At 38.9% G+C, this 27,645-nt stretch overlaps 1 protein-coding gene across 1 annotated transcript in view; it reads right to left on the bottom strand.

The window, feature by feature from the left end:
• Nucleotides 1–25,225, bottom strand: part of vipr1b (vasoactive intestinal peptide receptor 1b) — a 36,914-nt gene extending 11,689 nt beyond the window's left edge. Inside the window, exons 1-5 of the mRNA XM_061064837.1 lie at nt 24,956–25,225; nt 18,666–18,756; nt 15,687–15,797; nt 4,178–4,278; nt 2,049–2,146 (exon numbers count right to left, since the gene is read on the bottom strand). Of these exons, the coding sequence (XP_060920820.1) occupies nt 2,049–2,146; nt 4,178–4,278; nt 15,687–15,797; nt 18,666–18,756; nt 24,956–25,009 (455 nt within the window). The 5' untranslated portion in view covers nt 25,010–25,225. The remainder of the gene's footprint in view (nt 1–2,048; nt 2,147–4,177; nt 4,279–15,686; nt 15,798–18,665; nt 18,757–24,955) is intronic.
• Between the last annotated feature and the right edge of the window lie 2,420 nt (nt 25,226–27,645).

The raw sequence follows: 27,645 nt of genomic DNA, 5'->3' as shown, positions 1-27,645 counted from the left end.
TTGAAATGACTACTGCTATCTGCTGTTATTCAGATTTTGACCTCACAAGGTTATTTCAATAATTAGTTCAGCTATAATAGCGTTAAATAACATTTAGAGATTGCTTTTGGCTTGAATATGAATATGAACTCAAAACTCAGTATTCATATGAATAAATCAGTGTTGAAATTCCAACTGTTTTTATTTGTGTTTCCTATTTCAGAAGCAACTGTGAGATTGAATCTCAGTCAGTGTGTTGGTAATGTGAGCATGTGTTATCACAGACTGTCATTTGTTATTGATTATTTAATGCCAGCAAATGACAGGGATCATAAAAACATCACATTTCGTAGCTTGTAGGCCTTGTAAAATCATTCTAGTATTTACAGTATGTATTCTCAAACACACGACGTGCTATTTTACAGCCTAAAAACGTATACCATAAACTCCAACTGTACATAGAGAGCCAAAAGTGAAACCAAGCTGCCAGGTCCTGTTCCAGAAGTCAACTTAACTCGCTCAAAATCTCCTAAAATGTTTAAACAGAAATCTACCAGCACTAAAAGACCTACTCAACATTAAGCTGTCTGGCTACCCGCACATTCATTTACGTCTGCTAAGAAGACAAAGAAATGAATGTGAGCAGAGATATCAGAGCACAAATGTGGGGGAACTGTGCAGCAAGTCAGACATCTAGCTTGTTCACACGTGCACAAAACTCCTGAAAAAAATCCTGATGTTTTTCAGGGGGCGAGCTGTATGTGTGAACGCAAACAGCCGACTTTTTCCTGCCAGCCCCCTAGTTTTTTTTTCTAGCTGATGTGAGAACACAGAAGGATGTACTGTAATTAGGAGAATTCCCCCTCGAGCCAGTGGGCGGGGATGGTGACATTTATTCAAGCGACTGGTGCGATCACTTTGTATATAGCAAAACTGCTGTTGTTGATATTTTCTGTTGGCCGGTGTGTTCTTCTTTACTATTTTGAGGAAATCCCGATTCTGTCATTACACATAGCATTTATACAAAGGCCAATATTCTCATTACAGCGTCTTATAACGGACTCTGTTGCGTCACCTGTCACTTTCACATCTTTTTTTTTTTTTATGTCAGCTCCTCAGGAGACCCCTGAACGACCAGATCAGGAGAATTTAAGGGGCAGTCCGCCTTAAATTCTGTAGAAATGTTCAGGAGTGTTTGTCAAAAAGGCTGTTTTAATGTTTTCAGTGACTAAAAGATGATCAGAAGAATAAATATATTCACAAATTTTTCATTTCATATCGTCTATCAATGTTGTGTTGGGTTCAAAGTTTGAATCTAATCCAACTGACTAAGAGAAATTACAGATAATAAAGAAAAGTGTTTTCCATCCAGAAGTCTGCAGTATTATAAAAGATATGCACATTTATATGGTCTATTTGTGTTCTTTATGGTAAAGTATATACAGTCTTAAGCTGACCTCTGCCATCAAAACTGCCATTGTCTTTGAGGAGCTCACAATCAATCCCTAGCTTGTCAAGTTGGAAACACATCTGTCACTTTAAATCCCACCAAACTTCAATCCCATCATCTCCAAAGTGCTGCAGATATCTGCTATCAAAGGATCAAGACACCCACATGGATGAAAATAATAGTTAGTGTGATTGATTTCATTCAGAAAGTGTGTTGTATATTTCTTCTTGCCTTTAACGGTTTTACATAATCCTTCTATATGTGCCCAGCACCGATCAGAGGTCATTCAATCCCAGTGTTTGATGTGTGACACTGAAATGATTAAACTGTCATGTTGTCTTTACGACATCTCCCAGCAGGAATAATGTCAATGTCAGTGTGCGTTATGGTAAATAGCTCTCCTAATGCTCTACACGGGGGGTCCTGCAGCGCTGGCTCTCTTTGTTTAATGTTCTTTATTCTATCCCTTTTCTAAACAGTTCACCGCTTGAGAACATGTTTATGGAAATATCACTAAAGTCAATAAAGCAAATTCCAGCGCAGAACTTCTTTTAGCCAGATTTAAAACATACATCACTTTTCCATTTCAAAAAGGCTTCGTTTTTGCATTGGTACATACCTGAAGATGCAGAGGATCACGATAGCTGTGGTGAGAGAGATGAGGGAAACACTGTGGCCGATTGTGTAGCCGATCTTCACCTGCCAGAAAAACTTGCCCTAAAGAAAAAAAAACATTGATGAGTCCCTGTATGTTACATATTTGTATTGTATATTTGTAATAAAGGGATGGATCATTTATATACATTTGGCTCCATTAATCCTGCAGATATAGATTGTACAGTGGATAATGATTTGAAATTAAATTCATAATTTTATGATGTAGTTAAAATGATCCTTATCTCAAACATAAACAGCGTCAACACACAACTTACAAATTAAGAGTTAGTCCGAATAGCTCAGTTGTTTATTGGCCCACACTGTAAACGGTGTGAATTTTTTCTCATCTGTTTTGATGATATTGAGGCAAAGAGTTATTCATAATTAGGGGCGTTGCTGAACTGACTGATGGGCACGTGTAGCTGTTTGTCAGGAGGCTGAAGGCCCGCCTCAGCTCCACCTCTTTGCCTCTTACTACTAGGTTGACCGAAAGTTTGATGGAGAGACGGCACTTCAGTGGGCCTCAAAGAGTCTGCTCCATAAACCAATCAGCGTCTGAAGCTACGTCCATGCGTTATACAGTCTGTGGGTATGGTGCACGCCGTCGGATCAAGCCAAACACACAGAATGCATGCACACACGTGAGGTGGAAACAAAAACTTAGTACAAAAAAAATCCACCTGCTGATTAGGATCATGTCATATGATCAGAAACACCCCCGGTAATACCACGGGGAAGTCAATGTGAGTGAATTTGGAATGCAATTTTTTTTGTTCAAACTTAACAAAGGACACGGTTTACTAATAAAGTAAGGTAACACTTGCGAAAGGGATCAAGAGAAGATCAGAAGCAGGAACAGGTTCCCCTCTTTCAGTATCTCAGAATCTCTCTCTTGAACTTTATTAACTGAAAAAAAACACTTTAATGACTTCATGAGTTGTAAGTAAAGACTTCCTGAAGAAAGATCTCTCCCTAACCTCCCAAGAAACCAATAAAACCATCTATACCACCCAATGTGATCAAACCTAACAGCTGCTGTCATCGTAAACAGGTAGATACTCTGGGTTTCAGAAAGCTCTGACTTTGAACATGAACACGTGGAGTCTTTCGGGATAGCTCAACAATGTTGCTGCCAAGACACTGCATGCTCTGTGCTTGATGAAAATGTCGATTAAAAAGCTCTGCCTCCTGCAGCACATGCACGTATCAAGTATGCGGAAAGACGGACATAAAATTCCTTTTAGAGAACTTCACCAGCCTGGTCCCTGCTGTGCTCCTATGTGGCATACTAATGAGGCTGAATCAGACAGAAGGCAGTAAAGTGCCTACAAAGAAAGCTTTTACCACCCTGTAGTGCACATCATCCACTTTTCATCCTGCTCCACCTTCATCATCAGTCTAAACTAGCGCTCTCTTTATTCAACTTCCAAAAAAAAAAAGTTACATATGACATATTTATTTCCTTTCCAGACCCTTAAGGCAACATGAATAACCTCTAGTGGCCCATAATTCCCAATGACAGAGGCAGGAATTATAAACATTGGTAACAATGTGCCTTATTGCTTTCCTGCTGCTTTTGATTACTTGCTTGCCTGCAGGTTCAAAAGGCTAGACTATAGTTATAAATACACTGTGGAGTAACTCTGTCTTTTTTCTCAGTAACTTACTCGCAAATAAAGAGGAGCACTTAGCTGTAAAGAGGAAGATTTTTCTAGCTGGGAGTTGTGGAGCAGAACATGTAGTTCTAGGTATTTCTGAAGATTCATACAGAAATATTTTTCTCTTTATGTGCTATACACACTGCGTTCAGATACGACATATTCAATTCTGTTGCTTTCAGAAAAAGAAAAATATATTCCCTGCTTAAAAGAACTTGCAAAAGGATTGAATGAAGCCAGAAAGGGAAAAAAACAACAATGGCTGTGGTCATATTGTAGATAGCCTCCGTCTGACACACAAAGAAAATAAAACTTGCGCTAAATAAATTCTTCCTGCCCACTGGCTCTCGTGATGGGTTCCCGGTGTCACACTGAGCTGCGGCGAGCGCATTAACAAGGTACCACTGGGTTCCTCTCTCTAACATGTACTCACATCATCACTAGTGCCGTTGAGATTGTACCCACAGTTCACGGCGATGTCGAAAGGATGCATCTCAGTCCAGCCGTCTGCTGTGCAGGTTTTGGAGAGGTTACCTGGAGATGGGGAAGACAGAAAGGGGTCAGGGCCACCCAGGAAATACATTATATCTGTTATCTGCTCACCAAGCCACTAGAAAATTTCGCTCAGCACTCCATGCACCGCTGCTGTGAGGCAGAGTGACATTGTCAGTGACCTGGCTTCTTGTGCTTGTGTTAAAAAAAAGAAGGAAAAGTACCCCAACAAACTCCTGTATGACTCTCTCCTGCCATTATTGACTCTTACATTATGTGTGCCTGCAGATAGTGCTCAGCTGTGACAGATACTGACATTCTGATTTTCATCTCATCTAACCACAAATAAAGGTTAAAATGCGCGTTAAAACCTGGCTAGACGGCCCTGTCTCCTAAAGTAGAAACTACATTTACTTACAACTAATTAGCTTTCCCGATTTCATTGTATTAACATGTGTAATCACCTCCTAGATCTCACAAGAGACCGGGATTTACATCCTGAGTCTGAATGTGTCAAAGTTTCCATTTTAACAACACTTTTTCAAGTTCACACTTTCCAGTGTACACCTTAACAGGCACATTAACAGATATGCACCTTCAAGTGCTCTTTTAGGACGTTTTCACATTAGGCACAGATTTTTCGTTCCATGCTTGAGCACAATTGCTCCTCCCTCCATTCTCCCCCTCTGGTATGTCAGTCATCCAGTGCCGGTGTCCACTTATGTAATTACATTATCCGATATAGCAGGTGGCAGTATGCACATAGTTGGTCTGCAATTCTGCCAAAAAGTAGAAAGAACAGGCAGCAACCATGGCAACAACTTCTTAGACACCAATAATGACCATCTTCCTACCTCCACAACTACCGTTCACCTCAGAGGACAAAGTTGGCTTCCGTGTCCTAGATATGCAACCCTGTGTGTGAGTCTAGGGAGGATGTTTTGAATTTGGACTGCAGTATTCATGTCAGAGTTACATATGGCTCCTTTAATGGTTCATTTTCTGTCTGTGTGTCATTGATCTCTGACTTTTTGTGGTGTAAGTAGTAAAAAAAAAGAAGTGATTTAACCCTCTAATAATAATAACAATGCAATTTCTTTCCAATTCAATGTTGAATCCAAAACATGTTGTCACAGAAAGTCATAAGACATGACTATTTCTTTCACTTTTTAACTGTAGCTGAACCAGGCTTTGAGATCAGCACCAAAAACAGTCTTCTTTTTTGTTCATTCATCTTTTGGTGGCATCAGAGGTTCCTTTAAACAGCTTAGCTAAAACAGGGCCGTCACCGCAACGTTGGTGACAGCAAAGTGCAGACCTAGAAAATGCCAGCTAAATGTTATCATATCTAGGCGCTGAGCTGTGGAGGGCAGCATGAGCAGCAGGATGCCGTTAATGCAACAGCTCAGTCAGAGGAAAGTGTTTTATCATTGCTGCTGTCGATGCATTTGAGCCTCATGCTGGGAAGATGTTTTTCTGAATTCCTCCTTATTTCCTCCATCTGTGGGTAATGTTTCCTGTGCAATGGGCCCAATTTTATTGTAGCACGGGCCAAGAAAGAATTTTGGACTGGAAGCAATAATATCTGATCCAATTCATGAACAAGCTAAATATTGACCTCATGTTCAAACTAGTGTCTAAATAATTTCAGATCTGACACATTCATAAGAAAGAATTTATTGTCTTTTAACATAATGCTTCAACATTAAACACACAGTTTGTCAATTCCACTTCCAGGGGGTTCTCATTCAAAACAAAGAAGATGACGTAGAGTCTTCTCTGTTACTCCACCCCTAACCCCTAAAAAAAGAACGTCTGAGTCGAGCGTAGTCAAGACAAACGGCTGAAACAGATCGGAGGAAGAGAACATGTCTACCGGCGAGGTAATGTGTCCAAGCATTATTTGCAACAAGTCTTTTTCTCACAGTAGCACATACAGCAACAGTACGGCAGCTTTCAGGAGCAGTCCTCACATCCTTTTTAGTGTTTGACATAACATCTGGTGTTTCCACGGCAACGATAAACATGTTTTCTCTGTCATGGCGGCTGCTGCATGTCCCGTTCAACCATAAAATTAAGGATTTCTCTGGCTTTGATAACCGTTGGAAATATTTATGGTAATAAAGTTTTTTTTGAATAATTGGACACAGATTACGCTTCAGCTAGGGTACCATCATATTTTGACACAAATCCTACAGTTTTGTGTATAGTCAGATATAATGTGGTTAGGCTTTAAGACATACAAAAAATATTATTTTGGTGCTTTCACCCTTATTATATAGACAGAAAGTGGATAGCGTAAGAAACCCTTAGTATAGTGCATGACAGTGGATAATGTAGGAAACCGGGATGAGAGAGGAGGAAATGACATGCAGCAAAGTGCCAGCTGTAACAATTCAAAACTCCACTCAGAAGCAGTGGTGAGTCCAGGACACAAAACAATTGTTTCTTTACTTAAACATTCGTCGGTCATACACAGAAAGACAGTCTGCGAGGGCTGCAAAATCCAACAAGGGCAAATCCACGATATCCCAAGAAAATCCAAAGAAAGCTCAAAACCAGGCAAGCGAACACAAGGGGGAAAAAAGGTTGGAAAGCATGAACACACTAAGGAGACAGTCTGACAATCTGACATGACAGTCAGAGACAGTATGGCAGAGGGCTGGCAGAAACACAGAGGTATACATACAGGTCAGACTAATTGCAGATGAGACACAGGTGTGTGAAGAATAAAGGCGGGAAACAGAACAAAGGCTAGGAAGTAAGACTAGGGGTGAATCTCGATGTCCTCCCTAAACCCTGAGCCCTTACGGAATTAATTCACCTAGAAAGTGATTGAATGCACGAGGCTGCAAGGGCTCCAATGGTTTAATAAGAATGGGACAGCACTTAGCGGCTTCTCTGTAACCATGACTGCATGATTTCATGTGGCATTCACAGCCGTGGCGCTTATAAAAAGTTCTTAATAAAAATGTAAATGGGGATAAATAAAGGCTTATCTTATCTTGTAGGCGAATATGCTCTCTTGTTTTTGTTAAAAGACCTGCAGTAGAGTTCTGAATTAGCTGTAGTTTCCAAATGTACTTTTCTGGTAGACTGTAGAGCGTGGTTTGACCTTCCTGCTTTTTATCCGTTTCTCAGTTTTTCTTTTTCATTTTTATGGCGTTTGTTTACCTTTCCATTCTTGTGGGTTTCCCCTGGGAATCAGATGTATCACGTCACAAAGCTATGAACTATGGGTAATTCCCTAAGTCTGCAGATATGCCCACTTACGAACAGGGTGCATAAAGGGCTTGAAAAGTCAGCGAGAGATTCCTGACGCATTTGATGATTTGAGCGTGGACATCAAGATTGGGCCTAGGTATGATACAAAGTAAAACAGGAAGTGAACACATAACACATGAAAACAATATCCCACCCAAGGGTCAGAGTGGCACCTTGGGCGCCTAAGAGTGCAATATAAACGCTTGGCTATCTGGTGCCCAAGGAGGTGGACATTTTTAAAGTTTTGACTCTTATTTTACTCCGAGTTAATCACACTCTTAGGGATTGGAAACAAACGTGGCATCAGTCTCTTAAAAGCAACCTCTCCACACCTTTTCAGAGGTTTTTGGAAATAGCTTGTTAGAATGGAATGGGCTGAATCCTGAACAGAGGCAATGACTAAAGTAGGTGTAAAGTCGTCTTTTAGACAGAATAAGCATTCATTTGTAGTCTGGGTGCTAAGAACGGCGTCTTTTCAACATATTTATTACTGCATCCCAGAACATTGCAAAGTGGAAGGACAAAGAGGCACATGAAAGCAGAATAATTCTCGCCTGGACTCAAGGACTGAGCAGACAAAGAGAAACATTTTTTAAAGCTTTGACAGCTTAACACTGTGAAAACCAGAACTGTCCCCTTCCTCCTTCTTCTTAAGCCTTCATGTTCACACTTTACCACTCTTTATGTTTGGCAAATGAGTCATTCTGTATTTTTAAGGAAAATACCAGTTTTCATGAGTGTTCAATAAATCAAGACACCAACGGGAATGATTCAACATAAATGAACGCTTTCATGAGGTCCCTTTCATGTTCACTGTGAAGAACACTTTCCAAGTTATTATGAGGGATAATAAACATTTCAAATGGAAGTCTGTGGCTTAATAAGCGTCACACTGTCGCTTTATTACCTTAAACATGATTCATTTTTTTCAGGACTGTAATTTATTTTTGATCAGGCAACATACACACTAATAGCACCATAGATGTTATAATATTAAAACCATTACATCATATTGTTGATGCCAAAATATATAAAACCATGAAAATCAATCCAACCCCATGTCTAATTCAGTTCCATGAAAGTTTTTTTATTTTTCTTATGTACACACAGATTGTAAATAACAATCACATTTCTGTTTTATTTTTTTTTTTTTGACAACCTATCCCTTTGAGGAAAAATGAAACAGTATTTTTACTGCTTCATTATTAAAACTATCAAAAACTACTGTAGCTAGTATCCCATACGTAAATCGTTGTAACAAAAAATATCCCAATTCAAAAAGTTAATTACACACATGTGGTGAACCAACACAAAAAAAAAATACATAAACAGTCATGTTCTGGTTATATTTGCAAGGCCACGAAAATTGATGGGTAAGATTTAGTTTCTTTGATTTTTCGACAGGAAAATGATCAATATTGTCACATAAACAGATGTGTATTGTATAGCCAGCCTTTTTTTCTACGCAAGCCGAGAGGAACCCACAATATTTCCTCCATTAAAAAAAAAAAACATAGCGCTGACTCTTTAGACAGCCACCTCCTAAAGTCAAGTTTCACACAATGAAAGCTTAATCTGTGAGTTCTAAACGCATCAGGAATGTCTTCCTCTGAATCTTCTTGTTGGTTCTGATTCAAGCTGTCTTGACATGTTCTTGGTGCAGCGTCATCATCAACAGCATCAAGCCATTTTCAGAGAAAAAGACGACCGCACCAAGCTGGGGTCAGGGTAACCTGAAACAACATCTCTTTTCCCTGCAGAGAGAATCTTAAGTCGTCATTTACTACTTAACTTTCAGATGAGTGAAAGAAAGGTCATTCCTGCTGTGAATCACTGACCTTGATAATAAACAGTGGAGGAAACACGTAGAACTGTTTTTCACTCAATTCTTCATGATTCAGATGATGGGGACAGTTGATGCTTAATGGACTTTTTGTCGCAGAGGATGAGTGACTGTGTTTAACCAGCCAAATATTGATCTGTCTTCATCCAGCCTTTCTCTGTCTGTGCTGAAACTCCATAAGTGATATCTGGAAAACCCAGAAATGCTGGTTTATATGTTTTCTCTCACTTTTCAGTACCAAATTAGATATGAAGTAATTTTACTTTGATGGAGAATTAATGAAGCAACTTCCTTATAGTGGACAACTGTTCAGTTCATCTGAAAATGATCAAACTTAGAGAGTTTTGATCAGTCTCGTGGCTCTGTAAGGTAGAGCTCTCATGAGATGTTTGGATAACTACAATGCTGATATTTATTGCAAACCAAGATTTAAGATCCCATGAAGTTAAAATATATAGTTCAGTCTTGTGGTCACCTGATGGTCATATAGTTTTTGGTGAACAAATGACCAGAATTCTATTTTAGCTGAGCTATGCTAACATTTGAACATAGAACTCAATATAAAAGATGATTGATGGTGTTGAAGGGAATGTCAATCAGTACAAAGATTTTTATAGACAGAAAAATGGTAAACCAATGATCATAGAGCTTTGAACTTAACAAGCCTCCAGGAGATATTCTTAGTCAGCAGACGAGTGTAAGCAGATGAGTACATTGTCAAGTTGAAAAAATTTGATCATCTTTATAACAGACATGAAAGAAAAACATGAATAAAGGAGAAGCTGGACAAGGGATATAGAAGAGTTGTAGAAGTAGAAGTTTGGAAATTGTGGATTTAGAGAAGGTTTTTTTTAGAGAGCGACTGTCTTAGCCTCTCCGGGGTAGTCAAGCTGTGCCTGTCTCATTATATCTGCCTTGGGTTTACAGCAAAGTCTTGCAGAATTTGCATGAATTATGAGATTCTTGTTTGCGGAACCGTCTTCATCGTCTTCATGAGGTGATCCCATTACGCTTAAGATTGAGACTTCTTTTCCATTATGGAGATTTTATGAAACCGTTTATTTTCACAGTAAGTCTCTTAATTCACACATCACTCACTCAATTTACCTGAGTCTGGCAGGCACCAATCTCCTCTTGAGTACACTATTTTTATACTTCCTACTTTATTCAAAATTCAATGTGTTTATTATGAAACTTGAATTTCGGCTGAGTTAAACAGCTTTTTAGTTTCACATGTGGCAGAAGTGATAGCACGGCTTCCGTTTTCAATTTTCTCTGATTCATAATTCCACGGCAGGAACAAAAACTACTTATTTGAAGATAGATGGTTGACTGTGTAAAATAAATGCACTTTCCTGGTTCTTCTTAGACAAATCCCTTACGCAGCAGTTGTTCTCATGAGGACAGTCTCAATGTACATGATCCTAAACTGCAACCCTCCATAGAGGAAAGATTCCATTACTATCCCTTCCACTTTGCTATGATTGTAGTCATAGTAACCACTCTTACAGCCGTGATGTCTGCTTTGCTGAGGAGTCTTTAAGCTGCAAAAACGGCACCAAATGGATGAAAAGTTTTTAAGACTTGTGCTGAATAAAATAGAAAATAAACTTAAATAAAAAAATGATGCATGTGTAGGTGAAACAGAAAAGCTCTGTATGTTATCAATGGTACAACATGTCCAAAGCACATGTTTTTACACTTTTAATTTAGCAAGTCAAAGTCAATGTTTACAGTTTAAGTAGGCTAAGGAAAATGAATTTAGCAAATGTTAAGAGTAGCTGCAAGTATACAAAAACAACAAAACCCATCATCTATGAATTCAGTTCTTATATATGTAATTTGGACAGAAATATACAGCTCCACTGATTGGTGTTTGTCCTCCCAACTCCTTTGGTCAAGAATGTGTGTGTGAGAGAGTTTTGTCAGTCTGGATGGATGGCTAATTCTGTCCTTATCCAAGAAAATGGATCAATCAATGACAAGGGACATGTTTTAAATAAATATCTGGATTGCTTAATTTTTTACATTTTATCTTCTAATCAAAAGTCAGTCTTATCATTGTGCAAGTAAAGCACACTGTATTTATGTGTACGTCTCATTATATAATAAGAACAGACCCAGACCCATATGACCACAATGAAATGTGGATCAGATTCTACGGTTTTAAGTTTCTAACTTTGTATCTTACTCTGTAATGTCTTGGTACATACACTGACTGTGCGATACCTTTCATAAAACACAGATAAAATGAATCAAAGCAAAAGCTATTGTTCCTCATCGATTTTCCATATATAAAGGAGAAGCCCTCTCAAAGGAAAAACAGATAAAAGAAAGTAGAAGTGCATGAGTCTCAATCAAACATCAGTAAAAGTTCATGGACACTATTTGTTCACAGTGAAAATGAAGAAAAAAGTAAAAAGTAAGATAAATGAAGAATTTCAACCAAAGAATTTACATCAGTTTGAAGACATCTACTCCATTCAGTCTGACATGAAAGACTGCTTGTGTCAATATATTTACCACAGTGAATAATAGAACAGTAATTGGGTCTCAGATCTGCTCAGCAAATAGCCTCTGATACTCACACGTTGAACAACGATTACAAAGACTCAACCTCTAGTGGCTCGCAAAAAATAATTCAAAATATTTCAGTGAGAAGATAACAATAATTAGCCGCAGCATTCTTTTTTTTTAAAGCATTTTCAAAAGTATGTTCATCCATCCAGTCTGCTCTGACAATGAGCAGGTCTAAGTTACATGTCTCTGACTTTACCATCAGGACTACATGTTTTTTGCATGCTGCCATCAGGTGCATTTAGAGTTTCCAAGTGCCTGCCTGTCTAAAGTGCTAATGTTTAAAATAAACACGTTTTATACCATATTTTTAGTTTCCACTGGCTGAGTTGACTTTCCTTAAACTAAAAACATGCAAAGGTATGAATAGCAGCAGGATTTTTGGTGAGGCTTCAGAATACAACATTACTAAAGTTTAGGATTACCGTTGCAGTAAGACTTCAAAAACTTTAATTCATGAGAGAAAGCTGTGAGTCAAAGAAGGTAGAAAAAATAGTCTCTCCTTGAAGTTAAAATCCTTATAATAATCAAACTGAGAAGACTTTTCTTTTGGTTCGTATATTTCACAGCTAAGTGAAAATATAACGCAGCAGAATATACCATAATGACCACATCAGTCCCATCTCCCCAATAGTTGTAATAGCTGGATATCAGCACGTCCCTCAGTCAGTGAGGGGTAGAATGGTTTTGACCTGCTGGGTCACAGACACAGAGGCACGAGAGGAGGGGGTGAAAAGCTGGGGGGATGACTCAGAAAAGATGTTGAAAAGATGGAATAGATATCCTCCAGTAGAGATCTGAAAATATTTCTCTGGGAAAATGAAACTAAGGACCTGAGGGAGAGATTCACCAGCATCAAAGAAACCATGCAAACAGGTGTCTGTGCTGATCTGCTCCACAGTCGGCCTCACTTTGATGCGGGTTCAAATTCAATAACCTGATGTTTAATTCAAACGGGAAACTAGAATTACCGCTTGGAGGTTGTATACATCATGCAGTTTGAATCCTCTCTTATGGTTCCCACAGGATAAAGTGAGGAAATATTTGAATAAATCAGCACCTTAATACAAAACAACATTAAACAGGAGATGTCACATACTGGTAAAGTCTGAGGAAGAAGATATTTAACACTTTTCTACAATTTAAAAGTTTGACCAGAACCTGCTGGACACAAAGGGTCTTGTTCAGCCTCTAAGTTAAAATAGCTCCTTTATGTGTGTTGTGTTTAATGCGAGAAAAACATTTATCTCCTCCGTTTTTTTCTCTCTCTTCTTTTCAAGAAAATGAAGGAGTAGGGGAGGTTGAGCGAAAGCCCAAATGGGGCTAGTCCTACTCAGGGCATCCCACCCTCTTTTCTTAGATCACTCTTCAGACTTTTTTCTGGGTCTTGCTATTTTCTCTTGTGTTCTCGTTGCCGTTCTTGCATGTGTAATGTTGGCACCAGGAATAGTTGCATTTTGGTTGTGGGGGCCATTAGGGTCCAGGGTCCACCTTCAACAGACTCTGAGCCTGAGTCTGTTGAAGGTGGTAATGCTTTTCTGGTTGCTGTGGCAACAAAGGGGCATAAGGTATATGTAGCTTATCAGTAGGGCATAGGAGCGTAATTGGGATGATGGGAGTCTTCACTGAGCACTTTACCTTTCATCAGGGCAGAAGTACTTTGTGTTTATTTCTGCTCTTATGTCTTTTGAATGGCACACTGATTATGTAGTCAGTACACAAGAGATGACGGAGTTAAAAAAATATGAGAGCTTCAAATTATTTTGATGCTTCTGAAATGACTTGAAGCGTCAACCAATTCTAATGAAAACTCAAAGAAAGAAATCATTAACAACTTTTATTTTGAAACCAATTTCTCAGACTAAATTGCACTTGTGATAACAATTTACATTCCACATCACAGCCTCATTGTGTCACTCTCCAAGGTGCTATACACAAAATATGTTGTGATGATATTTCAACACAAACAATGTCCTAATGTTTTCTGGCTGAGTGCAGTTTACCCTTGTAATGCATCTTATACCTCTTATCCACATTACAATGGATGAATGGAGGCTTAGCCCCAAGAACATTGAAGGCAGGATGACAGATGCTAAATCTAAAAGTGAAACTCTCCTTGGAAATAGCGAGTAAGACCTATAGTAAGAGCATGACTGGCATTATGATTCCATCAACTGTCTCCAATCAGTGCTGCAGCCACTGCTACACAAGATAAACAAAAGTCCCGTAAGAGCCTTCTAACTCAATCTAGCCGCAGTTTGCTTTTGCACAGTTCATTCATTTGCATGGAATGCACCAAATGAATGTTTATAACCTTCTTCAAACATCCCAGTTGCTGGATATTTTCTTGGCAACGCAGTAAGCCGTGCATGTTACTATTTGTGGCTCTTTAATATCATTTTTATTGTGGTTTTAACTGTGGAGGTTTTGCTGATGCCAAAGTGTTTTCAGGCAGAGGAGTTGAACGCAGGAGTGCGACAAACAAGGACACAAGGTTTTGTTGGAAATGCAAGAAAAACACAGAAATGCATCAGAAAACAAAAACCTCAGTCAGAAAAGCAACACGCAAGTTAAAAAAAAAAAAAAAAAAAAAAGATAACACTGGAAGATCTGATGTTGAATAGAGCCCATAAAAACATTCCACAACATTATTGAAGAGGACGGTGGTCAAGTACCGTGCCTTTAAAAGCTGATTCAACAAAACGGAAAAACATGGTGCTGTTTCTCTTTCTTATCTGTGGTCAGTGATTCCTCTCTCCTCCTGCCCCCGTTTCGTCTGTGCTGCTTCCAAAATAAAGGTTATAGAGGATGAGCTGGATTCCTTGTTCCTTGGATTCCTCCGTGTTTTCTTAGACCCTGACTATAATCTGTGACTCAGCGCACATTTTAAATCCCGTCTTTCATTTGGCTCATGTAAACGCTGTACACGGCTTACGGTTACCCTGGATCTACTGTTATCCTGGGTTTAAGGTGCCAGGAGGACTCTCACATATCTCCCTGAAACAAGTTCACAGGGTCAACATTGTTATTGTGGGTTACATTTTTCCCAGAGTATTGTTTGTAAGGTGCTGTTTAAAACTGCTTGAGAGAACAAGTCTTTTCCCCTCGCTTTGTGAAGTGATTAATATTGACAATAAATATTAAACTATTGTATGAATCAAAGTTGTGAAAATTGGTATCTGGTCCTTTGCATAACAATGATATAATGATGGTTTTCACTATAGCATCGTGAACTAATATACAGTTTGCCTTGAGTTTTCTACCTCGGGCTCTCTTCAGGGTTTCTAATATCTTTCTAGTGACTGTAAAAACAGCAGTTTGATGACTCTAAATGTCCATTTGCAAGCAGCGCAACACATTTCCTCTTCTGTATCTAGTCCCACAGGCTTGGCTGTGTGCAAATAAGCTTCTCAAATATCACAACACTCAAAGCTGATGTAAATAAGAATAAATGAGGCTACATAAATGTGTCTGCCTGCCCTTAGCATATTTCAAAAAGGACAGAACAAGATCCTGTAGGCTTCAAAATAAATGATCCACTAACACAGCATGATTACATTTCACATACTCAATCTGTTAAATGAGTTCTAGAAAACATGATTTACATCATTTCTTGCTCTCATGTGGAAATAATCTAATTTTGAGTGGATTTTGCAGAACACTTATTCAGCTTTGATGAGCCTAACAGAGCAGAGGTTTTGACGCTGAATATGAAAACGTAATAGCATGTTGTATTTACATTATCTGAAGGTATAGGTGCGCTTACCTCTGTGCTGGTCATTGAAGTAGCTGAAGTAAGTGGGGCAGGTTATTGTCACCACCTCTCCCACACTGGCTGAAGGCCAGCAAGCAATGATATCCCACATGCCCTGGCAACCTGCCCGGGGGAGACAATACCATTAACATGGCATCATTCACTTTGTGTCAGACACAACAACATACACACACACAGGCTCGCCCTGGTAACATTCAATAATTTGCTTGACAAGACACCAGTGACACAATCAATGCTGTGCAGGGACAACATGTCATATAGGATCAATAATAAGCAGAAAAAAATATAAAGGAATGTAAAGAATTCAAATCTAGACAAGCTCTGATTGAGAAATTCAGGGTCGATATTGATACCAACGTTTAGAATAACAGTTTAGCCGTGTCTATTTTTCAAATGAGCTGTCTTTGCATGCATTTAAATCGTTGCTTGTAGTCCCTGCTCTTGAAATGTCACAGAAATGTGTCTTACAAACAGATGTTGTCGATCTATCCCAAAGGCAGAGTAAGACTCCCGCACTGCCAACATTTTTCGACAAATCTGAGTTTTTCGTACAGGTAACTAAAAAAACCTAAAAAACCTTTTCTCTGAATCAGCAGTAAAGTAGCCTGCCAGCATTGAACTGATGCAACACAACTTGTGCACATCAGCTACTGACATCGCTGCATGCCAAAATGTCTTTCAACAGGGCTGACATCTGCAGATGACGGTGTTCAGCTGATACATTTGTCCATCCCAGATTTAGTAAATCATGTTTGTAATGGCCAGATTCAATGCATAACAATTGGTACATGATTACTACAATTCAAGACCCAAGGCTTAAAACGTACGGTCTCTCACTGAGGTACACACACGTATTCATTTATTAGGGATGTGACCTCAGAGCTGCTTTACCTTCCTGTGAGGAAGCAGACAGGGAAGTAGAGAAATGAGGCTTACTCAGAGATAAGGAGCAAAACTGTTACAATACATGTAGTTTATGTCTAACTTAATGCACAATGAATAATGTTCAAAAGGTGTTTTTTATTTAAACAAAGCTGAATGAAGATAGCATAGAGGGTCATAGAAAGGAGGAAACACATATTGTATTGTGGAGTTTGTCACTGCAGCTGTGTTGACTTGAGTCTTAGCATATGTGTTTAACTTCTTCATATATCTCGACCTCAGTTTGTCAGGCTTAATAATAAAAGGCCTGAGATTATCTTAACCAACACAGGAGCTCCACAGGGCACAGTTTTATCTCCCTTTTTATTCACACTTTATACTACTGACTGTAGGCATGTCCAAAGGTTTTCAGATGATAATGCACTATGGGTCTCCTTACCCAAGGCAACAACCTTGTCTACAAAAAAGAGATTGAATCTTTTGTCAGCCGGTGTGTTGCAATATTTTTTAAATTGAATGTTTGAAAGATTATTGATTTGAGAAAAAAAAAAGGAAGAGGTCTCCACACTAATCCTTAAAGGTCAGCAGATTGTCCAGTTTCATAAATAGCTTGGTGTCTTCCTGGACACTAAATTGAATTGGAAAAAGAAACACTGATGTAGTATTTAGTCAAGACTGTTTTTCTGAAGGAAGCCTAGATCCTTTGACATTAGCAAGAACCATCTTCAAATTTATTATCAGGGAATCTTGGCACGTGTCGATGCTGTGCTGGAGGGCCAGTGTCTGTGTGGGTGATAAAAAAATAGGATCAATAAGGCTGGCTCTGTGATTTGCATCACCCAAGACTCACTTAAAGTTACCTTCGAGAAGAAAATGAGGACCAAACTGAAAACAGTTCTGATCTTTGAAGGCAATCCTTTCCACAGTGTTATTAATGGACTCTGAAGCTCTTCAATGAGCGACTAGTGATGCCTTAGTGTTCAACTGAACGACTTAGAAGGTCCTTTGTTCCAGCTGCAGTCAGATATTTTAATGAACATTGTTCGTTGTGGCTCTGATTCATGGCTGTAAATGATGTCTCAAATGGTTTCAATGGTGTTCGTTAATTATTTACTTGTTGTGTATGGTAATTGTTCTGTCGATATTGTTTGTTGTGTGTATGAATTGACCAGGAGACAAATAAGTTTCCCCTCTGGGAATCTAGCCCTTATTTTTAATATTAGTCGCTCTGAGTTGAATATGACGATCAGCTGACGTCAGACTTGTTCATGATTGTGAGGTTACTGTATATAAAGCTAACACCGCCCCTTTTATGTGAACGCAGTTAGGGAAACTCTGGGTTGACTTATCAGGCTGATCACCAGCTTCATGTGACCGTTAAACAGGATCTCTTAGGTGTTAATGGTTTATGACGCTTGTACAGTAGTATCGGGAACACACACACACACACAAGATCAGGGGCAACAAGAAACAAACTGTCACAGACACAAGGGGGTCACACAGACTAAATACACAGGGGTGGTAATCAGACAACAGAACGAAGACGAGCAATGGAAAAAAAAAATGACAGAATACAACAGGAAATGACAACTGAACAAGAAAAAATAAATGAAGTCAAGAGCTTTTCAACCAGTTCGGTCGCCTCCTGGCCATTAGAGAGAATGCAGTTGTATAGTCTGGATTACTTTTAGTGCTTCCTCACATGTCTTTACTTTGGAAAACCACAAGGCTACATCCACTTCTTATTTACAGACTATGGGTTCGACCGTCTCTACTGGTATAGAAATGTAATCAATCACTAAAGCTGACTCTTTCCCTGTCCCATGCCATCCATAGTGAATATGATGATCAAATGTTTATTCTTTAAATGTCAATCAATCACTCTTTTAAAGCTCTTACTATTATATTCATATTTTATTTGTTGAGGCAAAGTCCATTTAGGAAAAACTACATTTCTGCCTTTAGACTCCCACACTGGCTTAGCCCATCACTATTTATTCACTCATGCTGTTTCCCATTTCCTCTGAATGGCCTCGTGCAACACCCCGAAAACAGTCACAGAGAGGGAAATGTGTTTTGGAGAATGACCTGAAGTGAGGTTCCCGAAAGTACTATTCTCACAGTGCTCCTTCTCCAGCTCGATCTGGTTCACCACGTCACACATCTGCAGCGTGGACACCTGTGGACGAGACAGAGGAGAGCACATTAAGGTGTCAAATGTGTTTCATTCACAGTACGGTTAGTCCGCGGAAGATTTGTGTGAACTGAGGCTAAGACCGACAGACACTCGGTTCCCCTGAATACGCTCTTTTAAATATTTAAGCCAGCATTTTTCTGCACCACATTCCTGCAGCTATGGCCTGTCAGTTTATGTGTTCCAATTACTTTGGCTAATAATACTGCAAACACAGAAATGTTCCCCCAGTAATCTAGCCCGATTGTTCATCTGTGGCAACAAATGGGAGCTGACAGCTGCTGGCAGAGAGCCAGTGGGTAAATGAAAACGTGGAAGACGGGCAACACGGAGCTCGAGAAGGTCAGCGCAAATGAAGAGAGAATAGAGAGGGAAGACATCTCAAGACCGGTGGAAGTGGAGGTCATGATGAGAGAGGCAAAGCACATGATATAGCAATGTATACTGTCTTATATGGTCCACTTGATCTGTTTGGTGCGCTTCATACTGGAGCTGTCAAACATTAAATAATCCTCATCAGTCATCCCTTTAGTCCGACCTCCTAGTTCACCTGATAATATTGTAAACAGCAATCTGCAGCTCGCCTCAGACAAAAAAAAAACTGTTGTTAATAAAAATAAAATGGACAAAGCAACATTTTTTTTTCTCTTTGTTCAAGTATATGCGTATTAAAGTGATAACTCAATGCAATGAGACAAAAAAACACTCAGAGGAAAGCTGTGTTCATCCTTTAAAGAAGGAGTAGGGACACTATCTCCAGCATGTCGTGTGCTCGGCTTTGTGATGTCTACTTCCGCAGGAATACTGAAGAGCACACAGATATGAATACAAAATATGATTTCTCTTGTTTCAGAGTGCTTCAAAATTACAGAACAATAAAATAAGTCGCATAACAGAGCATCAAATACGAGTCAAATATTAAATCTGAAGGGTTTAAGGGTTGAATGCATAGCAATGATAAATACCAAAGAAAGCTGAAAGCAGCAAAAGTGGTATTGACTTTGAAGTAATATTGACAGTAGTATTGGAAGTGTTAATGACAGGCATTAGTAAAGGTTATATTCCACCTGAACAATCAGGTCAGATCTCATAATATTCCAGTCAAAGTTGGTGCATGATATAATCTGCTTAGGGTCTACAAATCCTTTAAACTAGTACCTTTGTGTTTGGGGACGTTTCATTGCTCCCATGTCAACTTACTGCACAAGCAGAATAAAAATGATTTTCAGAAATGTTACATTTTACAAAAATGATGTTTATGACTGTATATGATACTGTAACTGTATCTGCTATAACAAAATATGCTATGACAATAAGGTTTAATTTCTGTGTGCACTTTGAATGTGAGGTGATTTTGCAACATTATAAATATATTTTTAAAGCCAATTATTGTCCAATTTACAATTTACTCAAGTCTGATATGGACACCTATAAACCTATGTATGGACATGTGAAAAAAAACGGGGAGGACTCGTGTATGTAATAGTATAAGCTTTAAAACGAACATTGTTGTCAAATCTGTATTTCTGGAGAGACAGCAGAAGTCATTTAAAGTTCTAACCAGGTACTCAAACTTCCTTGAGTAGTTACAAGTTATAAATTCAGAGTATTTAAGATTTTCATGTTTGGAGGGTAACTTTAAATCCTACTCAAAGGAGCTTTTAAGTTTTGGCTTAAGGTAAAGGTGAACAATGTCATTAATACTTCTTAGCACTGCTGTAGCTACAGCTTGGCTCAGACCACAGGAGTTTAAAAACCTCAGCTATTTAGAAACTAAGTTGTATCCTGCACTTAAGAAGAAACTTCCAATAATTTTTTCTCCAATCTCAAACACACACTATACGTTTTGGAAAAAATATGGTGCATGACACATTACCGGATATTATCAAGATTATTGGGTTTGTCAGAGGGGGCAATGAGGATTTAATCCGGTATAAATCGCCCCCAACAACTCCTGAAGTCTAACTCCAGCATATGTCTGTCCATAACATCCAAATGTGCTACTCTTGACTTGAAAGCAGCACATCAACACAAACATGAAGGGTAAGAGCTACCTTAGGCAAACAACCGTGGAAAATATGATAAAGTGTAGACCACACATAAAGTGTTGTGAAATACATCAATGCTATTTACAACCACTTCTCCAAAAACCCTCTCTCCCTCTCTCCCTCTCTCCCTCCAGGGATGAGGTCGTCCTGACACTCTCAAAACCCAAAGAACTATGATCTCAGGAGTTTTTGCCTTCAACCGATAACAGCTGAAAAATCCGACATATCCTGAAGTAAAGGCAGCAGCACACGGCCGGAGGCAGGCGATTCAACTGCTCACATGCTACTGTGAAGAGCACCATGGATAAAAGAGGACGAGTATTGAATGTATCTGTGTGCAATGAAACAACACCGTATCCCAGGATGCATTTGATAATAGTGAGCTTAAAACATTATATTCTACAACTGATTCAACCTGGACTGTTTTATCATCATGTCTGGTAAACATAATTCTACTATTAGAATGTTTTTGTAAACAATGTATATTAGTAAGTCTAATTCATGCAAAATTAAGTTTGTTGCTGAACTGTTTGCCACAGGTATATACAATTTTACAAGATTCTTTGCACTTGTAAGAAAGCCTCTCTTCTTTTTGTTACAGATTGATAAAATTGATTGAACTGATTTCAGTTATTGGCTTCTGCTTTCAGTAAACCCACAACAACAGAGCATGTGTCAAAAACTGCACTTATCAGCATTTTTATATTTCCCTTTACCCACTGTTAAATCCCCTGTTATATCAATGAATGATATAAGTGATATAAATACATCAACAGACTACGCAGCTCTTAGCTCCAGCGAGTGCTTTAACATCTCTCAGTTCAGTTTCTTTGATCACAACTTGATTGTTGGTGCACGTACCTCACAAACTGCAGCAGGAAGCTGTTTTCAGCCAAAAAAAGAACTCTGATAAAACCACCGTGAGCTGGCAGACGAGTCAAGCAAGCTTTTAAACACAGTGGAGCATTAGTATGCTATGTGATGTTTCCATCAGGAGTAAATGCGGACCGCAAATACAGACCTAAAGATTAGTAAAACTTGAACCAACATTTGAACAAAAAATGTAATCTAAGGTTTTTCCTTTCCTCTGACTTATTGCAGCTTGATCATTTACAGAAGAGAACAAGTACAATGGTATCCAAATAATGTCAACTGAGTCCAATTAGCTGCCTTAGTTTAAGATTCTTGCTTGTTGTGCATTATAAGTCAATAACTCACTACAGTGATGTTTCAAAACTAGCCAGATGCTCAGTAATTTGGATAGAAAGTGTTTGGGTTTCTTGGCACACCAGTTGCAATAAATCACACAGACCATTAATGCAACATAAACAGTGGAGAAAACAGTCTTCTTGTAGTCTAGATTTGAACCTAAGGCTGCTAAGATCAAGCTATCTACATTGCATCGAGGCAGTTTATCAGATCTCGGATTACGCTGTATAAATTTGTGACTAGAGCCAGATTACACAAAGAGGGAGACCGTTCATAACAAAATAATCATCAGAGTTCAGGGAATGGTTAATCCACTTACATTTCCTAAGTCATATAGATACAAGAGACAAGGGAAAAGTTTCTGACAGTAATTTATGCTTGAGCTGAATATACAATATTATCTGCAATTAAGAGACCCGAAAACTTACTAACATCTACACTCTAGACAGACCAGCCATTAGATTGCTTTAGTAAGCAATTAATCAAACTGTCAATGTATGATAAGCCTACAAAGCAAAGCCATATACACCAGGAGAAAAAAACATCACATTAATATCTGTCACATTTCAAAGTTTGTTAGCGCAGAGCTGGTCACAAGGGGAAGAAGCTGTTTCTTCAATTATTAAATGGTGAAGGGTAAATGGACTCTAGCTTGAATAGCTCTTTTCTCATCTTCTTACAACTGAAAACTCTTTTACACAGCGGGTCACACCATACCCTTTCACACACTGATGGCAGAGGCTGCTACATAAAGTGTCCATCAGTATTAACTTATCAATTCATACATATTCACACAACGAAGGAGCAGGAGCAACTTGTGGTTAAGTGACTTGCCCAAGGACACATTGGACATGTGGCTGCAGGAGCTTGGGATCGACCCCCCTACCTTCTTGAAGGGGTTACCAACTTCATCACTGAGCCACAGGACACATTGGAAGGTGGTGAGGGTTTTCTAGGATGGCATTTACCCTCTGAGTGACTCTCACTTGAAAAACAAGTGCAAGATCATTCAAGTCAATGCCAACAATCTTTTGGCAAAGTTTTACTATATTTCCCTGCCTGTTTTTGTTCACGACGCCGAGGTCCCTATTTTTGCTGGATTGCCTTTTTGTTGAAAAAATTGCAGCTTGTTCAGAAGCCGCAGTAAGAATCTTTAAAAGAAAGAAGAAATCTGATCATATAACTCAATTTTTAAAGACTCTGCACTGGCTCCCTGTTTCTTTTACAACTTCTTTTAAAATACTTTTAAAGTTTTACACAGCCTTGCTCCTACATACATCACTGATCTTCTTCTACTAGCCCAGTTACAAATGCTTCCCTTTTTATATCCCTCATGAGACCCACACAAGCCCCAGGGAGAGAGCTTTGTGTTGTCATGCCCCTACACTCACTGCCTCTAGATATCAAAATGCCGAGCTCTCAGAGTGTTTTTAAAGTAAACTAAACTACATTTTTAATCTGGCTCATAACTTTACAGCTTTGTTTAATGTTTCTGTCATTGTTTTAACTCCGGTTTTTATTTTATCTTATTCAACTTTTTACCATGCTTAAGTTATTATATTATCACTTATGTTTTTTATTTATTTATTGATTTTATTTAATTGATTCATTACATTTTCTATTAAATTGTATTCATTGAAATTATTGTATTACCTTCCTTTTTGTTTTTATCTCGTTGTTTATTTTTGCTTTCAATTCTATCTATTGTGATCAATTCATGTTATTTCCTTCTATGAACTGTGTCCAGGATGTATTGATGTATGAAGGGTGATGTACAAATAAGGCAAAGTTGAGTAGAGTTGATTGTTCTGATGATACCTTATTACCTATCAAGATATACTGATGAAACATGTTATCTTACTTGTAATTGTACACAATTGTAAAAGAGCATTCCTGTTATAGTCATTCCAGCTATAGGTCGATCCCTGACATGACTTAAAAGAGAGAGAGGAACAGCTGCAGAGCACATTAGACATTTCTCTATAGCGACAAAGCACAACATTCCCCAGGACTACAAAGAACAGGCCAATATGCTGCTACATGGATTCAGTTTAAGGCTCATATGAGTCTTTCCAGAAAGTCCCTTTAGGATTTCTCATTTAGTTCTCAATGTAGAGTCTTTGAGATCTATAATACAACACATAACTGCAGAAAAGCCTATTTGTCAACTACCCTCATGTGTACTCTTTACACTTGCCAAATTGACCTGCACTGAAAGGTAAGCCTATCATCATGGGGATATGCTCAAAGGCTTTCCCTCCAATTATTCCATTTATCCAAATTAGAGAGGGAGAGAGGGAAAACATATATGAAATGTAAGACCTAATTGGTGCAGATATTTAATAAAACAGTAGAAAGCCCTTCTGTTGATACTTGACCTAAGAGGATTTCAGATTAAAGCTAAAAATTACCTGAAAAGAAAACCAACACTTAATCTTATTTGATTCAATTCTAATGTCAGCAATCAGAAAATGTGTGCTCATCAGCCTCAGTCTGAACAGTCTAATTTGACTTCTTCTGTCATGATTTTTGTTGGCAAAGAAAGCGTAGACTTCTGTTAAGCAAAGTGAGCCAGACATAAGGGCTTCAATATGTTCTTTAAAGACAGGTGTCCATAACGGAGACTTGCCCATAGATTTTTCTTAAACGAGTAAAAATAAATAAATAAACCAATTTATATGATAGTCATGGTTTTAATAAAACCAGTTGATTAGGATATTATTCAAAGGTTTACCAAAAACCAGATAATTGCACAGCCCTTTATCACAATACATAGCCTAATGGGTATAATATCACTGTATGTGTAATTAGATAGATAGATAGATAGATAGATAGATAGATAGATAGATGGAAATTATCCTTTATAACCATAAAAAAGTAAGTAAGTTTCCTTGACGAAAAATTACGCAAAAAAGAAACCCACTTACTTTTGGGAGATACCCGTAGAGCAGCAGCACAAAGAACAGCTGTGAAGCATCCATTTCGTCTTTAGTTATTAAATCCAAGACTCATCGATGTTGTTAAAACTCCTGTAAAAACCTGTATGAGGAACGCGAGGTTGTATTCTTAAGTGTTTACGGGTGTTGAGAAGAGCTGAGACGCGGCTCCGCTTGTATTGAATGGTTATTTGTGCAGACAGCGCTGTGCCGCTGCCCCATCGGACTGCAGCGCTTCTCTCTGTGAGCGCTTCACACTACGGAGAGCTGCGTCTGTTTTACTGTCCACCCCAACCCCTCCCCCTCCCCCCCTCCTCCTCCTCCTCCTCCTCCCCTTGCACATCCACCACCCATTCACAACTCCAGCCCACGTGTCCCAAGGGTCAGTTTATGAACAAGTCTGTCAGGCCGCTGGGGATGGACTCATTTGGGTGTTAGGAGGAGGATGATCTAGGCAAGAAGAAAGCTTATGATTTGTGTTTCGTTCATAAGGATGTAAAGCCCAAATCGTACAAAACTTGTTGCAATTAACACCACTCCTGTTTGGAATTAATTCATTGGGGTGATTAATAGCATGCAAGCAAAAAAAAAAGAAGCTTAAAGGCTGAACTGTGTTTTTGATACTCTTTGATATCTTGCACATCGAGATCGCTTCAGTGTTTTTTTTTTTTTTTAAACTCCCCATAGGAGCATCATAGAGGGTAATAGTTAAATTTGGCAGTTGGGAGATATGATGATTCTGATTGTTGCAGCCAACAATAACAGTCAGAAGAAGAAGAAGGGATAACTATTTACCCTAATGTGGGAATAAAACTGCAGGATCTGTAAAGCAATGGTGAAAAAGTGTTTTGTAAAAAAGAGAAATCCATTAACAGATGCTTGCTTTGCATGATAAAAAGTCCATTACCCAAATTGCATTGTTGCATCATGTAATGGCTAATGTATAAAGATGAGAACGATGTAACCGCAAATAATGTGATGCATGTCCATACCAGTCATGAACAAAACACAAGAAGAAGAACAGCGGGCGGAGGAAAGAGAAGACAGTTAGTTTCAATTAATTGGATTCTAGCTTTGGAGGTGACAGGGAACAACCAGTTGGTTTTATTGGGTCAAAGCAGGGGGGGGTAAATAATGATCTATAGGCCCTTGCAGCACCCCTGCAGTCACAGAAGGACACCCATCATCTCGCAGATTACCAGCGCGCAATATCAGACATCCTCCCTTCTTCATCTTCTAAAGCCAAAGTGTCACACTCGAGCTGTCAGCGTCTCGTCTGATTGACCACCGCTCACACCTGACTGGACATCACGGCACAGCTCCGTGCTCGGTCTCTGTGGCCAGCTGAGATTACCCTGCGAGGATATTTCTCTGCGTGAACCCACCCATTAATATTGATGGTAAAAATGCTTTGGACCATGAGCACACACACGACATGCATCAACACTAAGAACATACATTTGTTTGTGGCGTCACTTCATGGACAGGGTCTAATTTGAGCATGATTGCTGTCATGGCTGTGCAGCAACCATCTTTTGACTCAGGTGTAGCAGCATCGATTGTGTTGGACCATGTTAATACGTGACAAGAAACTAGTGATGAATAATTTACAGAGAGCACGATGTACGCTTGTGGACATGTCATAAAAAAGTTGCTGTGAAACAATAGTAGCAAGACATGATGATATTACGAGCAACTGAATGATGTAAAGCTACATTATTAGATCACATAGGATGAACTATTCCTGCTTGACGGCATGAAATTATGAAATACAGTTTTATTAATATTTAATATCACACTATAATATGTCACATCATATGATATATTAAAACAACTAGGAAACGTTGATGTAATGTAACAGCATGATGCATTACAGTTTAATTCATTTATTAAGATTCCATCTCTTCATAATCTGGACACTTTCTTTCCTTTGACTTTTTAACTACATGCTATCAAAAGCAACAGACAGTTCATTCAGTGCAAAATTTAGAACTAAAATGTCTCAACTACAGGATAGAATGCCATGAAACAATGTGTAGATTAGTGTTGTAGTCAAGACCAAACTAACCGAGACTAAGACTCGAAACCAGAGTGCTCCTAGACCAAGACATTTAGGGAATCGAGACCAAGATCAAGACCAAGATCAAGGCAGGACAAGACCGAGAGAAGACCAACACCACAAATATCAATGAAAGATCATCATCTTGTGTGCAGTGGGCGTGTCACTCACCTAGACCGTAACACCGGGAAGGTTGCGGCTGTAACTGGGAGATAAAAGTCAAAATTAATTGAAGTTATTGGTTCTTTTAGAAAGAGACATTTTGCTTCTAATCGCAGTAATGAAGTGGAAAAATAGCCTTTCAGGGGCGGTCTTTACCGGTCAATTTAAAATCGGGAGTCCGCTCAGTCTGAGACCAAGACGAGACCGAGTAAAAATGCTTTTGATTCCGAGACGAGACTGAGACCTTCAAAAAGTGGTCTCAGACCTAGATCGATTTTGAATACTGCAACACTAGTGTAGATTCACACAGAGTATGATGGCTTTGTTGTCGTCCTTACAGTGCCCTCTACCACGAGGTGAAGATTTGTGGTTTGGAGAACTATAGCACCGCCGGCAGGTCAAACACTTCTATAAACATTGCTTCAACTATAACAGTATTCCCATTACACTTCACTGCACT

Source organism: Labrus mixtus, chromosome 19, assembly GCF_963584025.1.
Source record: "Labrus mixtus chromosome 19, fLabMix1.1, whole genome shotgun sequence".
Classification (NCBI taxonomy): domain Eukaryota; kingdom Metazoa; phylum Chordata; class Actinopteri; order Labriformes; family Labridae; genus Labrus; species Labrus mixtus.
Note: the sequence above shows the minus strand (reverse complement) of the source record. Positions and strands in the feature narration are given on the sequence as shown.